Source organism: Lactuca serriola, chromosome 3 (genome assembly GCF_051521515.1).
Source record: "Lactuca serriola cultivar US96UC23 chromosome 3, Lser_US96UC23_V15, whole genome shotgun sequence".
Lineage (NCBI taxonomy): Eukaryota > Viridiplantae > Streptophyta > Magnoliopsida > Asterales > Asteraceae > Lactuca > Lactuca serriola.
Window position 1 is genome coordinate 3605443 of NC_136410.1, and position 20821 is coordinate 3626263.

A 20821-nucleotide genomic window follows, 5' to 3' on the forward strand; every position below is an offset into this window, starting at 1 on the left:
TACACAAACATTTTGGGGACTTACATTTGTTAAATATGCTCACAATATCAAGGCTTACCGGTTATTAGATATTGAATCAAGTGTTGTTGTGGAATCCAGAGATATGGAATTCTTTAAGGACAAGTTTTCTAGGGAAGAAGAAAACTCCAGTCATATAACACCTACAAGTACTTCTCGAGAAATACTCCCACCTCCTCCTATTCTGGAGGAACCAAGGAGAAGTACTAAGGCTAGAATATAGAAAGGTTTTAGAGATGATTTATATTCTTATTTGGTCGAAGAACATAGGTGTGACAACCCTATATCTTTCCAAAAGCAGTGTAACGCTCAAATGTCAAATACAACGAAAACTATTTGGAATCAACTAAATTAACCTCAAAAATAAAGTGTTCAAATATCTAAGTTGGGATGCATCAAATATTAGATATCGTGCCAAGGTTTCCAAAAACATAAAGAGCGTTCAAAACCGGGTTATATTGAAGAAATTATAACCACTCATATATTTACGACACACTGTTAAAACGTTATTTAACGTAAAAAGTGAAATTTCAATAAAATGCATTTTTGCCTTAAGTATCTAAACAAAAGATGTAGAGTTCGTTAAACTGTAAACATACATAAAAAGATCGCCCAATTTGGACCTCGTATGAAGAAGTTACGAATTTCCAAAGTTTCGTAACAGTAGTAGAGGGCTAAAAACTCGAATTGAAGATTGAGTGTTATTTAGCTAATGCAACCCAAACGAGAGTTGAAGATCTCCACGATAGGAGTAAAATGATAAAAAGACAAACGAAAACCGACGTCGAATAAAGAAACTATGAATTTTTAACGGACTTTAGGAGTCCCGACCTATTAAAAATATATCATTAAAAATAAAGTCAAAACTAGCCGACGGAGCCTAAATGAAAGTTGTAGAGCATAATCTCACCTACGCGTGGATATAAAGAACGTGAAAAACGGAGCCCGTACGCGAAAGTTACGGAATTTAGAAGATGGGAGACTGGAGTACGCCCAGCGTAATCCCAAATTACGCCTAACGTACTAGACCCAGAGTCGAGTCCCATCGGCTGCAACTCTACGCTTAGCTAGACCGGAGTCGTAAGCCGTGACGCATTTTTACGCCCCGCGTAACCGAAGTACGCCCCGCGTACCGTGTACGCCCAGCGTACTCCGGAGGTACGCCCCGCGTACGCCATCCTCCAGCCCTATAAATAGAAGGTTTGAGCCTCGGGTTTTTGCACACTTTCTCAAACTTCCAGTCACTCTCCCATACTTCCAAGCTCCAGAGACCATCCCGACGCCCTCGGTTTCCGCACCCGAGCCCCCGATGAAAGATCTACGCTACCGAGACCCCCGAAGAGTCCGAAGGCGCAACTTTCCGCAGTCGAAGTTCTGCTCAGCTCTAGCCTCTCTCTCTTCAAACCAAACAAGTGAGTTCATACCCCTACCTTTCAATTCTTTTCATGTTTTAGGGGGGAAATACAAGTACATTACAAGTCAAAGGATCGTTTTATAAACATAATTATAATATCTATCTTATAGAGTATTGATACAAACATCTTTATGTTTAAAGGGCTATTATATTCCCAAGTTATTCTTACCAAATGGAAACATACTTTTTGAGAAACTATAATGAGTATAGTTAACAAGTTCTTCATACATTTAACATATACATCTTGACAAACAAAATACTTTCAAATGAAGTAAAGTCTTTCTTATCGTAAATCTGTTTATACCAAGTAATGTGAGATATTCAAACTTCAACATACTCGTATGTATGCATTTCAAGTCCTGTATTATATACCATAATCTCTTGGAGGGAGAGCGTGATACTTGTGTATAGATCTATACGGGATTGACAACCCCGCACCTAAACTATTAGCTATAGTTAGACCGACAGGTCTGGGGTGACAAATGTCATAACACTACAACACTTGAAGAATGTTGTTACAGGCAGTCAGTGTCAATAGTATGGTTATAAAACTCACATAAAAGTATAAAAACAAGTTTGATTTATGAGATTCATATATGCATTCAGTTTTTCCACGTTATTTTTAGCTCAAAGTTTATCATTATTACTCAAGTATGAAACACACTAACGCAGTCCAATTCTGGGAACTTTTCAAACCATTTATAGAAAATATTGGATTTTCTGAAAACCTCGTTCATCGATTTTCTACAAAAAGGGCATACTTTTCAATGCAAAACACTTATGAACTCACCAACTTAATTGTTGACACTTTTTCGAAACCACTTGTATTTCTCAGGGAATCAGTAATACAGATAACCACCAGCTTTTGAAGAAGGAACGCTAAGGACGTTTATCATTAAACATTTATATCATCATATTGTAATATTCTTTTGCAAATATGTATAACGCAACAAGATACGTTTTTATTATATATATGATGGTTGTGTTACTTTATTTACAATATTTAATTGTTGTGATACTACGTGAAGTCATCCACCCCTGAATGTTTCCGCCATTCTGGTTTGGGGGTGTGACAATAGGGATGAAAATTTGGCCCGAAAACCCAAACCGAACCGAACCAAATTAGACCCAAATAAGCAATTCGATTCGGTTATTTATATAAGGCTTATTTGGTTTCGGGTTATTCGGTCTGGGCTACACGAATAAGGGCTTATTTGATCCAAAAGGACCGAACCGAATATGAAAAGTCACATTTTTTCCCCTTGCACAATTGCTTATTCGGTCTTGTGTTCTATCAATCGTTACCCAAAATACCCACGTAATGTTTAATGTTTAACTTATATACTTATAGATAAATTTTTGGGTGTTTTGGATGTTTAATGTTTAGTGTTTAATATGTTGCTTAATAACTATATCTTAAGATTGTGGTGGTGGGATTTTACATTTCATATATCAAGAATAGTTAATCTGTGTTATTCGTGTTTATTATAAGCTACAAAAGTCATACAAAATACAATATTTGTAATCACATTGTAAATGTTATTTGTGAATGTTATTTGGGTTATTCAGGTTATTCGGGTTATTCGGCTTCTTAATCATCTTTTACGTGTTATTTGGGTTATTCGGGCCGGAACCAAACCGAACCGAATAATACCTGAACCGAACTGAACCCGTATTACTTATTTGGTTCGGTTTTCGGTTCATACAATTTCCCTTATTCGGTTTTCGGTTTATTCGGGTTCGGGTCGGTTCGGTTCGGTTCCGACCCGAATGATGATCGTCTTTGCCATTAAGTTGGATGATGATCCTAAGACCTTTGCTGAAGCCATGACATCTCGAGATGCTCCATTGTGGATGGAAGCCATCAATGACGAAATGGATTCAATTATGGGCAATGGAACTTGGGAGTTAGTTGATCTAACTAAGGGGATGAGACCCATATGATTCAAATGGATATTCAAGAGAAAATATCACCCAGATGGATCCATATCTGCCTATAAAGTAAGATTAGTTGCTAAGGGCTATAGGCAGTGAGAAGGTCGATTATTTTGATACCTATGCCCCAGTTGCTAGGATTAGTTCTATTAGAACTCTCATAGCAATATCAGCTTCGAAATGATTGTACATCCATCAAATGGATGTGAAGATAGCCTTTCTGAATGGTTATCTCAAGGAAGCGATTTACTTGGAGCAACTTGAAGGTTTCATGATACCTTGACAAGAAAACAAAGTATGTAGACTTGTTAAATCCTTGTACGGGTTGAAGCAAGCTCCCAAACAGTGTCATTAGAGATTTGACACCACTGTAACTGCTTTTGGATTGATGATAGATGTATTTATTCTAAATGCACTTCCGAATACACAGTTGTTATATGTCTCTATGTTGACGATATGTTGATCATTGGCACTCACTTAGAAGGTATTCTTGAGACAAAGAAAAACCTATCCTCGAACTTTAAGATGGAAGATCTTGACGAAGTTGATACAATTCTTGGTATCAAGGTCAAAAGGACATGCGGTCAGATTTCTCTGAGTCAATCTCATTATATAGAGAAAATTTTGACAAAGTTTCAACATTTGAATATTAATGAATTCAACACTAGGAATGGCAACGGGGCGGGTCTGCATATCCCATCCCCGAACCCGATAGTTAAATTTGCCCCGACCCCGACCCGATACCCGACGGGTTTCTTATCGGGGAGCCCCGTCGGGGCAGAAAATTTCCCCGATCCCGAACCCGAAACCCAATATAGGCCCGAAAACCCAAACCCGAAACCTGAAAATGGAAAAAAACTACAATAGAACAATAAGAAATTAAAACCTTACAAAGGCTTAAAATACCAAATAATTTCTTAACATAATTGAACCAAATATGAAAAACTAAATTCATCGCAATAGTACATTACATTTAAACATTAAAAAAAACTCAAAATCAAACAACCTCTTCTACATCCCACCTTGTTGATCCACATAATCAAACTCAAAATCAAGCAACCTCTTCTACATCCCACCTTGTTGATCCACAAAATCAGTATTTACTTGATTATAACATGAAACTCTTGACTACTTTCAGTTGGAGCATGAATTTGACTGTTTGAATTCATATCCCCTGAAAAATAACAACCAATGTAATATCAGTAATCGGATACAATAGTTTGTTAAGTTCAAATCAGCTCAAATTTGAAATCAGATTCTTCACAAATCAGAACTCAGACTCATCAGAAAATAAAATTCAATTCAGCATAACAGAAATCAAATACAACCGTTTGAAAGGTGTGAATCAAATACAACCATATCCTTAACGAGAGTAAAGTGCATTGCTATTTCCACCAATTTTCCTATTTATGTCAATATAAGTCAACAAACACTGTAGATGATCAAGTATCATTATCTGGTTCAAGTATTTCAACTTATCAAATGTTACTTTTTAAACAAAACACACTTGCCACTTTTACGAATAAATACTATAGCAAGTGTAATCAAACAAATATTATGGAAAATAGTTACTTGTAAACACATATCAAGAAAAATGTTACAAATAGATCAAATAAATTTCGAACATCTATTTCACATAAAAGCATTATTTGAAGGTATGGAAGTATAATTTTAAGTATGTGATGAAGGGATTTGCATAAAAGTCAACTAAATCAATCTAAAAAGAGATTCTCCAAACGTAAGCAACATTTTCATGATCTTTTTCATCTTTATCCCGATCCGAATATGTTTTTCATTCTCGGGAGATAAATATCAATGATGAATTGTTGAAGAAGAACCAACAACGTTTGGTGGATTCGATTAGATGCGATCATGCGAACAGATTCAGAATAGTTGTGCTACATCGAATCAGCAAAAAATGTAATCTTACCTGGATGGTTGTCGACTAGATTAGAACTAGAATCAGCAGGTCGTTGTCACTATTGGTGAGCAGATGAAAACAAACGAGGTAGATGGCTAGCATCGATCAAAACTCGATTCAGATTGCAGGTCGTTGGCTCACTGCTTGCTATTTCTGGTTCCCGCAGTCGTGCCTTCCATGAACGAGGCAGATGAGACTTCCGAGGGGTCGACAACTCCACTTCTTTTCCGATCGAGCAAAGAGAATACAACACTCCTTTTGATTTTCGGGAATCAGGTTTTCCCGTCGGGTTCGGTTTTTTTTGCCATCCCTATTCAACACTCCTTTCGATTCAACTGTGAAAATTAACGTGAATTCAAGACGAGCATTGGCTCAACTAGAATATGAAAGTGCAATTGGGAGCATGATGTATGCTACACATTGCACTCGACCTGACATCGTATTCGTTGTAAGAAAACCGAGTCAGTATATTGTTATTCCAAGGACGAAGCACTGGAAGGCAGTAGGTAGAGTACTAGGATAACTGAAAAGGAAAAGTACTTTTGAGTTGATATATTCATCATCTAACGGAATACATGAAGGTTATACTTATGCTAGCTGGATAGATCACACTATTGATTCAAAATCAACAAGTGGTTGGATTTATACTCTCACTGGTGGTGCTATTTCTTGGGTGATCAAGAAACATACATGCGTAGCCCATTCAATGATGGAAGTGGGGCTAATTACCTTAGAAGCAGTGGGAAAAGAGGTAGATAGGATTTGATATCTACTTATGGATATCCGTCTGTGGGATATTCCAATGCCTTCTATACCCATGTACTGTGATAGTGAGGCCACACTGTCTAAAGTATATATAAGTGGTATATAATGGGAACTCGAGACATGAAGTTCTGAGACATAATTTTGAGAGACAACTAATTTACAGTGGTACCATCAAGGTTGTCTATGTCAAGACAAGTAGAAACTTAGCAGATTCGTTTACCAAACCTCTGATGAGAGATTTGGTTACATCTACCATGAGAGTCACGGGTCTAAAACCACAATAGAATCGCTTAGTGATGGAAACCCTACTTGGTATTAGTGCTCCTAATTCTCAAGTTTAAAGGGTAACAACGAAGTTACTAACGATAGAAGGTACTATCACTAAATGATAAATCCATGTGAGGTAGGATACTATATCGTTTCTGGGAGCGAGGTTGAGTTATGACTCTTAACAAAGTTTTGAAGGCATCGAAGCAACAAAGATGTTGTAAAAATTTGCCTATATGATCTAGAGGTGGTGCCGCCTCAAGTGAACATTGGTGGTTTGTCTTCTAAAGGTTCATGAAAAGGGTTTATAGCGCATGACCATATTAGTGCTCAGGGTGAACGCAAAGACGACTTATGATGTGTAGGGTAAATCGGAGAGGTCATGAAGGTTAATGGTTTAAACCTATAAGGATACCATTGAAATGGTCTCTTCTTGTTTGTTCTCTATAAACTAGGGTTTAATCTTTGTGACACCTAAGTGACATCATCTGTCTGAGTGAAAGGAAACTTTCCAACTTGGTGGAGGATTGATGGAACTTTACATATATATATATAAAGGAATTGAAAGTTGGCAATTTCCTTTGTATCCCACATTGGTGGGAGGAAGAAACCTTTGTGGGTTTATAACCTTATTCCCTTGATAGTCCTTCAAAGGCTTTAGTGGATCAAAGGAATGGGCCAAGCCCACGTGCGCGCCTAGCTTAGCCTAGCACTAGCCGATGTCGCGAGTGTGTGAAATGGCATGATTTAGGGGCACGATGCATCGCTCGCTGGGTGCTGCGAAGCTTTTATTTTTGATGAGTTTGGGTCAAGACAATTTGACCGATCCGGTCAAATGGTTGACCACCGTTGACTTCGTGAAGGACAAGTCAGAATATTCTTGAAGGCCCAGAATACGGTTTGCTCGGAAAGCAAGTTGTCGTACTAGGGTTTCTAGGGGCCGGATTATGAGGGCCCGTTTCATGACTTCTAGGGTTTCCATACCTACAAATACAGCTCCCTAGGAGCCATATTAGTCTCTCACAAAAATATAATCTCTCTTCCTCTCTCTGTGTTTTCTTCTAGTTTTCGAGTATTCGCTTTGTGTTTACCGATTTCCAGTGTTTTTGGAAAATCTATAGATCTACATTAAATCCTGGGGTTTTACTCTGTTTCTTACAGCCAGTAGAAGCGAAGTTAAAACCTTTAAGGACAGGAGTCTGATCCATGCAGTTATTCCACGTTTAAGATCAACCGTCAACAGGTCTATTTTACATTATTGTCTTGTTTTAATTTCGTCCAATAACAGGACATTCTCCTTCTACCTTTCTTATAATCAGATCTAAATATTATCTTTTTTCTCACATGTGCAAAACTAGTCAACACAAGACTCATTCTCAATGGAGAGCCACTTCAACCAAGCTTAAGACCCGGGAATATCAAGTCAAATAACGTGCAAATACTTGTTCAAGGGGAAATATCGGACTTCTTGTTGATTACCTTAGATTATAAATAACACATGTAAATTGCAGACTACACAAAAAATTACCTCTACCATTACACTTGTACTCATTTTATCTTTATTATCTCTATAATCTCATATTAAAAACACAACGAGGCAGGTGATCATTATCACCTCCCAAGGTTTTATGTCGGAGATCCTATAAAGGATCATGGGATTTTTTTGTAACTCACTTGTCTCACTTTGATTGCTATTCAATACTTGCATTACCTTAAACACCACAACATCTCATACAATTTGGTTAAATTGCACTTGATCAATTTATTACCAATATATATATATATATATATATATATATATATATATATATATATATATATATATTAGGATTTTATAGGTTTTCAAAATTCCTTGTTATACGATATTTGTATCTATTGTTACATTTACAAACATAAAACAATTGAAGGGGTGGTTAATAATGACTTGGAAGCAATGTCTTGGAACCTACAAGTTGAATTGTTAAGTTTTTTTATATTTAATTATGAATTAATTTATATTTTTTTACATGGTTGAATTTTATTAGTTGAGGAACCAAATTTGTGTTTGATGTGTAATTTCTTAATCAATTATTTCTTTAAATGTCCATTTCTTTATATTTTCCATTTTACTATAGTATTTATGAATCAAAATTAGATGATGAATCTTTTAATTAATTATTTATATGATACCCAATATGTTCGAAATAAGGCTTCAACTATGATTATTTATGGCATTATTGTCTTAGTCACATAAACTTGAAACAAATAGAAAAGTTCCAAATTATATGAATTTTGATATCATCTAACCTCAAGTTATTTTATTTATGTGATTCTTGTATTATGAAGAAGATAAATAATGCATTTTCACTTGTTGAAGCACATAAGTGCTAAGTAGAACTAATACATATTGATATAGGCGGCCTTGATAAATATATGTATGAAAATATATGAAATCATGAGATCTATCTTTTGAGGATATTCCCAAAGGATAGGTAATGAACATCCTCATATGCTTCCAAACAATAGAAGGTTACCAAGACCTTATACACATTGTAGCATGGAAACACTTCCCAGATTGTCATAATCGAAAGTATAGAGTTGTAAAGCCTACATACAATATATATAAATTTTACAAACTAGAGTCCAATACTATCAAATGTATTTGTAGGATACAATTTTACAACATATCCAATGATAAAATGGCGTTTCTTGGAACGCTATGTAATTAAGTTGATATCCCTTATTTCAAGAAGAATGTGTGAGCCATACAAATCATGGAGTAATTCAAGAAACAAAGTATGACAAATTCTCTAGTTACTACCATATAATGTGTTTTGTTTACATACTAAGTTGTAAAGGCACAACAAGAAACATATAGAATGCATATTTTTATAGGATTCCTCAGTTAACTAAGAAATATAGATTTCTTAAGTATATTAGAAGAAACTGATCTTGAGGTTTATTATAAACCAACTAGTCATCAATAATCTCTATCATATCCATAATTTTTATAAACAACTTAAATCCATGAATATATGATATAGTTTGTGAATAAAACAAAGTCTGGTACTTAGTTAATTTTCACTTAGCAACATGTCTATTATTGTGAAAACGGATCCTTAAAGTAAAGATATACATAAAGAAATAGGTACATAAATTTATGGCTCACTTCAAAGCAAAACTTCACCAAGGTAAAGACTTTGAGGAAAATATTCCTCTCAAGTAACAATTAATAAAGTTATTATGATACATTTTATCAGAGTTTTATTAACTGGATTATCATACATGGATAATGGATCTTAAAAACACATTCATGGATTGTTACGCAAGTGTGAATGTAGATATGATGCTTTATCATTTTAGATCTAAGTATCCTAACCATTTCTCAACTTATGGACCAAAATGCAATGTACTAAAATCATAAAGCCCAAGATTAGAAGTACCTTAACATCAGGATGTTACAATTCTCCCCCACTTGATCTAGCCTTCATCCTCGAAGTTTGCCGTGGCGAATAACTCATGATAATGCTCCTACATCTCAGCCTCCGATTCCCAGGTCCACTTGGAGCCCCTCTGATGTCGCCATTGTACCAATAACCAAAGGTATCTCCGAGTTGTGTAGGAGCTTCATCTTCCTTTCCAGAAAAGCTGTTGGCCTCTCAACATGGTTCAAGTGCTCATCGACCTGAATATCATCCAATGGAACCACCACGTCGTTGTCCAACTCACACTTCCGCAACTGAGAGACATGGAAAGTTTGGTGAATCTGATTAAGCTCGCTTAGCAAATCCAATCTGTAAGCCACCTTTCCAACCCTAGAAATCACCCAAAAAGGTCCAATGAATCGAGGACCCAATTTACCACTCTTCGTGGAGCGTATCGTGTGAGACCTTCAGAAGCACCATATCGCCGACCTAAAACTCCAAATCTGATCGGCGTCTGTCGACATAGCTCTTCTGCCAAATCTGAGCGGTTTGCAGTCTATACCTGATCTGTTGGATAAGCTTAATGTTCCGAATGACTACTTCGGTCCTTCCCATAACCCTGTGACCAACCTCTCCCCAACAAACCGGGGTACGACACCTCTGACCATATAAGAGCTCAAATGGTGGAGCACCAATGTTGGAGTTATAATTGTTGTTGTAGGAAAGCTCGTCAAGGGTTAGGTAGAAATCCCAACTCCCACCGAAATCAATAACATAGGCCCAAAACATATCCTAAAGGTTCTATATAGTCCTCTCACTCTGGCCGTTGGTCTGCAGATGATATGCAATGTTGAAATGCAATCTCTTGCCCAGTTCCTTGTGGAACTTCTGCTAAAATCGGGAAGTGAACCAAACATCTCGGTCAGAAACAATGGATATGGGAACCCCACGGCAAGCAACGATCTCCTAGACATAAACATCGGCCAACTTTTTGATCGAAGAACTCTCCTAGATAGCCAAAAAGTGGGAAATCTTGGTCAATCAATCCACGATGGCCCATATAGCATGAAAACCCTTTGTCGTCTTCAGAAACTTGTTGATAAAATCCGTGGTGATCTGATCCCATTTCCACATGGGAACATCCAGAGGCTGCAGCTCGCCATGCAGTCTTTGATGCTCGACTTTGACCATCCTGCAGGTCAAGTACCTCTCGACATACCAAGCTATCTCTCTCTTCATGCACGGTCACGAGTAACTCAATCTTAAATCCCAATATTGTTGGAATAGGTGTCTAAACCCATAACTATAATTGGTATGTACTTGACCCGAGAGTAGCATGGTCCATTTCGGGTTGCCTTCATCAGGACACTTTGATTGGATGGATATTTGAGTAAGATGTTATTTGTGATTTATTAATATATTATAAGTATAATATATTAATTGAGAAATCATATTATTTAATTAGTATTGATCAAGAATTGATTTGGAATTAATTTAGTGATCAAAGAGACTAATTAAATTATGGGGTCTGATTATGTAAATCAGTGAGACATATGGTTTGGGATAATGATCCATAATTAATTTGTAGTGGGCTAAGCTTATGTGAAAGTTCATAAATTATTAGTCCATATAAGTTATGGATCATAAGCATAAGTGTAAGAATTAGGGTTACATGTAACTCTTGGAATTCTACACTATATATGTGTAACCCTTTTACCAAAATCGGACCTAAGAGTGACATTGCATGAGTATGGACGATTTTTGGAGCCTAACCTCTCACTAATTTGTCTTCCAATTGTTCATGATGTTTGTGACTTGTTTGAGGCATAACACTTGGGGTGCTAAGCTCTTGAAAGGCCAAATTCAACAAGCTACAACAAGAGGTAATCTTCTAACTTACTCTTATGATTTATATGTCAAAATTGTATGCTAGTTGTAGGCTTCATGCTTTGGAAATTTTATTACATGTATAATTAGAGAAAACATAGATCCAAAGCTATTAGGGTTGTATGTGCACCATAGGAGTGTTATAGTACATAAAACCCAACAGTAGTATCAGATCCATGAGTAGTTTTATGTTATATTGTTGTTTGGTTAATTGTTCAAAGCTGGAAAAACTAAAAAATTGATGTTTGACAGGGCGGACTCGACGAGTTCAGCAGTCTGTTTGCAGTTTTCTGGGTTTTTTGGCCAGAATTGGATTTGGATCATTACCTTAAACTGTTTTGTATCATAAAATATGTTTTTTTTATATGGTCGTGATTATCCTCATCCATTTAAAAGATAAATTGTCAAATTATAAAATAATTACTAGATTATATGATAAGCTAATTATTAGTATAATATGATTTCAAATTATCTTACTACAAGAGTTGTATTATGATCAAATTGTTAAAAAGATAAAATGGTTATTTTATTGAGTTTAAAATTTGATCTAAATGTTTTTTGGAGAGTTACAAAACTTGGTTTTAAGTTTTGAAATTCTAAAAGTTTTTTTTAGGAGTTACAATATTTGTGATCAAATTTGGAACTCAAAAGGTTTTGAAAAGTTTCATAACTTGTCCTCAAGTTATGGAACATGAAAAGTCACCTTCATAAAAAAACATTAACTCCATAAGTTATGGAATTCAAAAAGTTTTCAAGAGCTACAAAACTTTTCCCTCAAGTTTTGAAAGTTGAAAAGTCACAATTATGAAAGATTGAATTCTAAAAACCCTAGTAATTTGAAAGATTTTCAAAAGATGTAACTCATGAGTTCATAACTTAAAATTAATTAAATAGTTTTCAATTTGATTTAGCATCTTGATGATTTGAATCGTTCAAATCACACGCTTATGGACTTTATTAATAGTTGATTAAATGTTTAATCAAAAGAGTATTATTAAATCTATAATCACATGGTTTAAATTTAATTAAATAAAGAGTATAATTCATTAATAGATTAAACCATCAAGTATTTTAAAAGTCTAAAATACACCCTTATACTATAAAAAATTTAAAGTTTAATATATTATATATGTATAAGTAAATGTCAGTATTACCGTTAGTAGGACTCATTCATGAAGCCAATCCATAAGGGGGTATAAGGAAACTGCCTATAAAATGGTAGTTGAATGGGTGTCCACTCTCACCCACCACTTCCTTGATTGGTGGAGTGTCGTTAGTCGAACGGGTAGGACAACACACAACCTCCCACTATAAGTATAATGAAATACCAAGTAACTAAATGCTTAATAAATTCCCAATCTTATTTACTTAGGAAAAATGTGAATTTGGTGTTATTCCATGAAATTGTACTTTTCACCTTGTTAAGTCGTTAGTGAAGCGTGTGTGGTTAACCGACACACTAATTTGGGACTAGCAAGGGTGGAAAAGTGTAGCTTGGTGTTAATCAGGGATCAATGGAGCATGTGTGGTTAACCAGCACATTGATTAGGTGATATGTAACATCGAGAGTACCAAGCTAATTTGCATGGTTATTCACACCTTGTTTGTGATCATCGGCATCCCAGTCACAAAATTGAAGTGCATAATCGAGATTAAACATGCCATTGAAAAGTTCAATGAATCTCAAAGGATCTAGGAATTTCAATTCATTTAAAACCTAAAGTTCATTTTCGTTTTTCATGGTGGAATTGGTAAATCATCATTTACCTACCTTCAAATATTTTGCAATTGGATTACGACATCTCTCTTCCGAATTGTAAAATATTGTGTTGGGTCCTAGCCTTAATATTTCATTTTGGGTGTTATATTAAGGACTTAAATCAACTAATTTGAATTTCTCCCTTATAGATGTCTAGTTTTGACAACTATGGTCTTCCCGAATCTTTTGGAAAAAGATTTCCTTATGAAGATGATGTCCCACGATTGGATCGTGGAAATGGATATCATGTTTCACTTCCTCTACCTCCTCTAATAATTCTACCTAACCCACATGTTCAAAGACTTGAAAAGTTCAAGGTCACTAATACCCTATTGGCAAGCATACATTAAGATGGAAGGTCTGTGTGTGCACATGTCTTGAATTGGTTCTTCAGTCACTTTCTAAGTCATATAGTGAGTTGATTAAAGATTACCATATGACAAACTGCGACATGTCCCTTATCGATGTTACCTATTTGCTAATTGCTGTTGAATCAGCAATGATTTGGCGCACTAGTAAAACAAGTTTGATTGGAAGATCTACATACCAAACTTCCATGGACAATGACAATGGAAACATTGGAAGTCCAGAAAAGATTTCTCTTTCCAAGGGAAAGGGAAAAGCTAAGTCTGAGATTGTCCCATGTACCATTCCAAAAGAATCTGTTTGTTTCTATTGCCAAGAGATGGGGCATTGGTTGCGAAGCTGCCGTATCTACCTGAAGGACCACAAGGATGGTAAATTCAAAATGGTTGACTCTGCTTCAGCTAAGTCCACTATCTAACTCTATTAAGTTCCTATTTGTAGATTCTTAATACATGATGCAACAAGATTGCATTTTGATGTGTTTGTAGGATCGAAGAAAAGAAAGGAAGCTTAAAGAAAGAGTAAGATGAGTCTGGTTGCGAAGAGATGGATTTCGATTGCATGGTTCGACGATCAAATTTGTGAGGTGCTATTAGGAGTTACGATAGGTTGCTTAGGAATATGTAATAACATAGTTTTCATTTGTAATTGCATTGTAAGGATAAGTTTTCTGCGTTTTATAAATAAAGAAAATGTTGAATTTTTGTCTTCTTGTATATTTATCCTTGCAATGGCATTTGAGAAAATTGAAGTTTGTATATTTCTATTGTTAGCAATGTTGAAAATGGATTTGATTCTTTCGTTTGTGGTAGTGTTAAGATTTACCAAATAAGGAAAGATTCTCATCAACCAAGTTTCATTTGGACATAAACTTGGAGCCATGCAACTTGTATTATATGATGAATGAGAACCTTCATCTTTGGGAAATTAATTCCTTGTTGACATGAAGATGTGAGTCAAGTGAAGGACTAGGGGATCTATTACAAATTATTGTGCACTGGTCAGGTTCACCACAAAGAACGATAAGATTATTTGTCATGATTTACTAAAAGTTTAGTAAATACGGTTATGCTAACAAGATTAAGTGTGATTCTGAATCATTGAAAAAGTTTCAATGTATAGCAAAACGAATAAAAGAAATCAACAGGCAGAAAGATAAAAGTTTCTCCAATCTGAAAGAAAAGGAGAGTACTTTAGCATCATGTTTTATGATAATCTTAGTGATTATGAAAACCATATCACAATTAATCCTCTAAGGACACCTTAGTACATTTGCATGGCTAAGAAGACGTATCGGGAATTGTTGAAATGGTTAAATCAATTAAGGAGAGTCATACTTCGTTCCAAAATTGAGTCTTAGAGTCATTCTCTAAGATTGTAACTTGAGTGACATATATTAAGTAGGTTTATAACACATTTGTAATTGGTAGTTGTGATGTATTGGATAAGACAAAGACCAAATAAGACCGATTATATGAAGTGTCATTCTTGATAAGAATCCACACTAACTCATGAATATTTGTTTGTCAAGGAATGTTTCTTGACAAAGAGAATCTTATATGTCAAGAAGTCAGTAGGAGTCTTAAATACCTTGAAAAGTTTCAAGATCTAATCAAGAATAAACCTATTGTTTATCACTAGCACACGACTTGAGGTTTGTAACCTATCATGTTGACATATTCTTGTTTTTGTGCCCATTCCAGTTAAAGTTGACTATGCATGTGAGTTCTATGAGTTCTCAACTATTTGCATAAGGCAAAGAACCTAGATCAGTGAAAGTTCATTGATCAATAAGGGTGATCTGCTCAATAACTTGGAAGACATGGTAGGCCCTTTGTGCTGCCAAGTGGCAAGAAATTTAGATTGAACAAGTTCAGTCCATATGAGTTTGAATTTGTCATAGACCTTGTCTTATGATAATGACAGACTCACATGGATAGTAATACATACACCATAAAATCTAAGTGTCATAAGGTTTCTCCCCAATTCATGAAAATGATTGTGAGGAAACACTTTCACTAAGGAGATTTTAAGGAGATAGCAGTTGTGGTAACTGCGTTCTCAAATTCGATTATGATTACGACATCCCTTTTCATAGTTCGAATTGTGAGAAATGGCAAATAGTTTGAACATTCGGGACATATTGTTGTAAGTTCTAAAATAGTTTAGACATACATATGAGCTTTCTTATAAAAGGTGTATGAGCTTAGATAAAAACTTATCGAAGCATCTCGTATCCGAAATCTGAACTTTGGTAAGAAAGTCAATAAGCATTGTTTTCTAGATGTCCAACTATTTTTGAGTACATGTCAAAGCTAGTGGGAGCATAAGTGTTATGCTAGTAAGAAAATAATTACATGATAGTGGGAGCATGATCATTATGTGAAGTGTTGCAAGTTAGCAATACTAGTTATAGGAAACAAAGGTTACAAATTTGCAAAGTTGCAAAATTTGAAAAATTGTTTTTCTATAATAAGGGAAAGAATACCTATACTTTATTTCGAATCTAAAAGTTTAGATTGAAGTATTAATCAAACTTACTCATGGACATATGAATACCATGTTGAAATATTTCAACATTGGAAATTCTATATATGGAAATATTATAGCAAAAGACTGGTCAAGTATCATGTCTTTATGTAAGACATCATGAATCGTATCCCATATGCTTTGGGTATAGGATCGATTGCATATGCTATAATATTCATGTGTTTTGATTTTCCAAATGCCTAGGGCATTAAGAGGGAAAATGACTAGAACCAGATATGACTAAAGTTATTAAACAACTGTGAAGGATGATCTAAGGTTTGCTAAGGATTGATCGCATGTAGTTGGAAATGGATGGACTATATTGACATTATTATGAATAGAAATGATTCTATTTTTAATGAGTTGTCATATGGCATATATGGAAATTCCATAATGGGAGCTGGATATTAAGAATCTATGTGTAGGCTGGAAACTTTTATGCAAGAAGGATGTTCAAAGGAATGTACCTTGAATTTGATACTTCACTTCCATTGAATTGTTCTTGTGACAATCTCTAAAGGAATACTTTGTAATAGCGTTGACAAAGTCTTTGTGACTTTTGTACCTTGATATTACAAAAGGAATCATTGCATGATAGTTTAGAATCTTACACTTACGATAAAGATTTGGAATTGTGAAATGAGTTTCATTGGAAATGTCTTCAATTGATCTATTTCACAAACAAAGGACCATAGGTAAACATAGTGTGCATGCTTGAAGCGTGGGATAACTATTGTTTTAATTTAAGTATTAAGTTGATAAATCAAAACATTATACAATGAATAATGTGTAATCAATATGGTGATTAAATAAAAGGTGTTTAATTTATATTCAAAAGTTTTGAGACCATATTGGATTCGATTATTCTTGTGTTTCACTTTGCATGTTTTGAGTTCCCGAATAACTAGATTGCTCAAACTATCCACAGTCGATGATACGTTGGAAGTAGGTATTGAAGCTAGACTGTCATGAATGGGTCTGTAGATTGTCTAAAGGTGTTTAGATATAAGACAAGTTTGTTGTAGTATTCTTGAGTACTCCTGTAATAAGATTTGAGTATTAGACTCAACCCACGCTCATTTGAATCACTTCATAGATTTTATCGCGAGTGCTCATGAGACGATAATATCTTATATTCTTGCAACACAGACATTTGAGTTGTAGTTTACAAGTCGATTGCACATTGACATATGTAAACGCACCAGACGATAATATCTTATATTGTTGTGTGTGATTTGATGAGTAAATAGAGCAAGCATATGATTCAAAGTTTATCCGTTCCTTTTACCCAATATGGGACAAAAGCGATATATGTGGGCCCCTCGATGATTTAGTGATGACACCCAAAGCGCTTGGTCAAGCCTAGACTGATTTGATTTGTTCAAATAGTCAGTTGTCATAAAACGAAAATTGGGAAACAACACATGAACAGAGAGAATGATTATAATCCATGTCTCAGTTCATACGGTATCTAGAATGGAGGAATATATGATCCCTTATCTAACGGACGCGTTATTGATCAGAGTTCGACAACGACTTTTGAGAACTACGATTGCTAGTTGGGTTTTGAAGTCGTACATACAATTATAGTTATTATACTTATCCAAGTGGGAGACTGTTGGATTAGGTGTCTAAGCCCATAACTATAATTGGTATGTACTTGACCCGATAGTAGCATGGTCTATTCGGGTTGCCTTCATCAGGACAATTTGATAGGATAGATATTTAAGTAAGATGTTATTTGTGATTTATTAATATATTATAAGTATAATATATAAATTGAGAAATCATATTATTTAAGTAGTATTGATGAAGAATTGATTTGGAATTAATTTAGTGATCAAAAGAGACTAATTAAATTAACGGGGACTGATTATATAAATCACTGAGACATATGGTTTGGGCTAATGATCTATGATTAATTTGTAATGGGCTAAGCTTATGTAAAAGTCCATAAATTATTAGTCCATATAAGTTATGGGTCATAAGCCTAAGTGTAGGAATTAGGGTTACATGTAACTCTTGGAATTCTACACTATATTTGTGTAACCCTTTTAGCCAAAATTGGACCTAAGAGTGACATTGCATGAGTATGGAAAATTTTTGGTGCGTAACCTCTCTCTCTCTCTCTCTCTCATTTCTCTTACAATTGTTCATGATGTTTGTGACTTGTTTGAGGCACAACACTTGGGGTTCTAAGCTCTTGAAACACCAAATTCAACAAGCTATAACGAGAGGTAATCTTCTAACTTACTCTTATGATTTATATGTCAAAATTGTATGCTAGTTGTAGGCTTCATGCTTTGGAAAGTTTATTGAATGCATAATTAGAGAAAACTTAGATCCAAAGCTATTAGGGTTGTATTTGCATCATAGGAGTGTTATAGTACATAAAACCCAACAGCAATACATCTTGGTGGCCCCGAGTGTATAGAAACTCGAGATTTATGAGCCTCCTCCAACACAATATGCCTGATCCCACCAAAACTTGGAACCCAAAATCGACCATACCCGGTTAACAACCCTCATCTATCCGTGAAACATCTGTCTATCTTCTCCCTGATCCATTCCTATTTCAAGTTCTCCTTCCGGACTCCCTCTACCTGAGCCTCTCTAATCAATCCCAAATGTAGAGAATCAACAGATATCCTCATACACATCTCCCTAACTGAAGATCCTTTCGACTTGCCTCTCAAAGCATCCACTACTACATTCATTTTACCTAGATGGTCAAGGATCTCGCATTCATAATCTTTGACTATGTCCAACCACCTACGATGCCTCATGTTGCCCTTTGGTCTTGTAATACACCAATATATCATTAATGAACACGATAATAGATTGGTCGAGCATCCACCTGCATACCCGATTCATGAGATCCATAAATGCAGTAAGCGCATTGGTGAGCCCAAAGGGCATCACCACGAACGCGTAATACCCATAACAAGTCTGAAACGCGGCTGTCTCCATGTCCTCCTCTCTCACTCTCACCTGATGATACTCATACCTTAGATTAACCTTGGAGAACCAAGATGCACCATGGAACTGATCGAAGAGGTCATCAATCCGCAGAAGGGGATAACGGTTCGTTATTGTTAATTTGTTCAACTCCTGTTAATAAATGCACACCTGGAATGAACCATCCTTCTTCTTGATGAACAATATCGATGCTCCCCACAGAGAACAACCCGGACTGATGAACTGCTTGCATAGCAGCTCTTGAAGTTGAGATGACAAATCCTCCATCTCTGGTGATGCCAAACAGTACAACGCCTAGGAAATCGGGGCCGCACCTAGCACAATATTAATCCTAAAATCTATTGGGTTTTAAGCACTATAACACTCCTATGGTGCACATGCAACCCTAGATGCTTTAGATCTTTGTTATCTCTAATTATACATGCATTTTTAATTTTCCAAAGCATACATCCTAACTAGCATACAATGGAGGATGTACAATACAAAGCTCATAGTTGGATGAATACCTCTTGATGTAGTTGTCGTTCTTGTCCTTTGAAAGCTTTAGCACCTCAAGTGTGATGCCTCTAATGTGTCACAAACACCAAATGCAAGAGGAGACTTGAGAGAATAAGCTAGTTAGCACAAAATCAATATCACTTTCTTAGAATGAATGGGGTAACAAATTTTGGCTCTAGGGTGTGTTTTTATAGTGTTGCAAATGCTAGGGTTTTATCCATGAAAACCCTAATGCACCACAACCCTTCATATTACTTAGCTCCATGGGTTAAACCTCCATAGACTATCATATTGGTTTAGCCCATCCTAATTAATCATCGGTCATTGGCCCACACTATAAGAATCACTGATTTGCTTAATCAGTCCCCGTATATTTAATTAGTCTCTTTTGATCACTAAATTAATTCCAAATTAATTCTTGATCAATACTAATTAAATAATATTATTTCTCAATTAATATATTATACTTATAATATATTAGTAAATCACAAATAGCCTTATTCTCAAAATTCCATCCTATCAAATTGCACTGGTGAAGGCAACCCAAAAGGACCATGTTACAATCGGGTCAAGTACATCCCAATTATAGTTATGGGCTTAGACACCTAATCCAAAAAAATCAACCTGCCTCTTAGGAGGCACACCAGGTAACTCCTTTGGGAACACATCAGCAAACTCCCTGACAATTGGAACCTCTGAAACTGAAATCTGATCCCCAACCCGAGTATCAACCACATAAGCCAAATAAGCTGCACACCCATGCTGCATATACTGACGAGAACTCGTTGCCGAAAAAAACCCTAAACCAACCCTAGTGCCCTCCCCATAGATAATCAGTTCTCCTCCATTTGGGGTTCGAACTACCACTCGTTGGCCCTTACAATCAATCATGGCACCAAACCTGTTCAAACAGTCCATACACACTATTACTCATACATCCCCCATGGAGTTAGGGATCAAATCAATCAGATAAGGCACCCAGAAGATCTCCAATATACAACCCTGATACACTGCAGATACAGAAACCCCGTGTTCGTTGGTGATGGAAACTTGCAACAGACTCTCTAACTCCCCAATGG

The 20821-nt window shown here is 35.7% G+C and overlaps 1 protein-coding gene across 1 annotated transcript; it reads right to left on the bottom strand.

The window, feature by feature from the left end:
* Positions 1 to 9837: 9837 nt before the first annotated feature.
* LOC145094218 (uncharacterized) lies at positions 9838 to 10513 on the bottom strand. Its single transcript, XM_079032520.1, has 2 exons — positions 10287 to 10513; positions 9838 to 10114 (listed from the first exon to the last, which is right to left on the bottom strand). The coding sequence occupies exons 1-2, from the start codon at positions 10511 to 10513 to the stop codon at positions 9838 to 9840; spliced, it is 504 nt and encodes a 167-aa protein (XP_078888646.1).
* Positions 10514 to 20821: the final 10308 nt, after the last annotated feature.

Coding starts and splice junctions, on each gene's coding strand:
- LOC145094218 (XM_079032520.1), bottom strand. CDS start 10,513: ATGTTTTGGGCCTATGTTATTGATTTCGGTGGGAGTTGGGATTTCTAC. Junction 10,115..10,286: donor AAGCTTATCCAACAGATCAG/GTATAGACTGCA, acceptor GGTGATTTCTAG/GGTTGGAAAGGTGGCTTACA.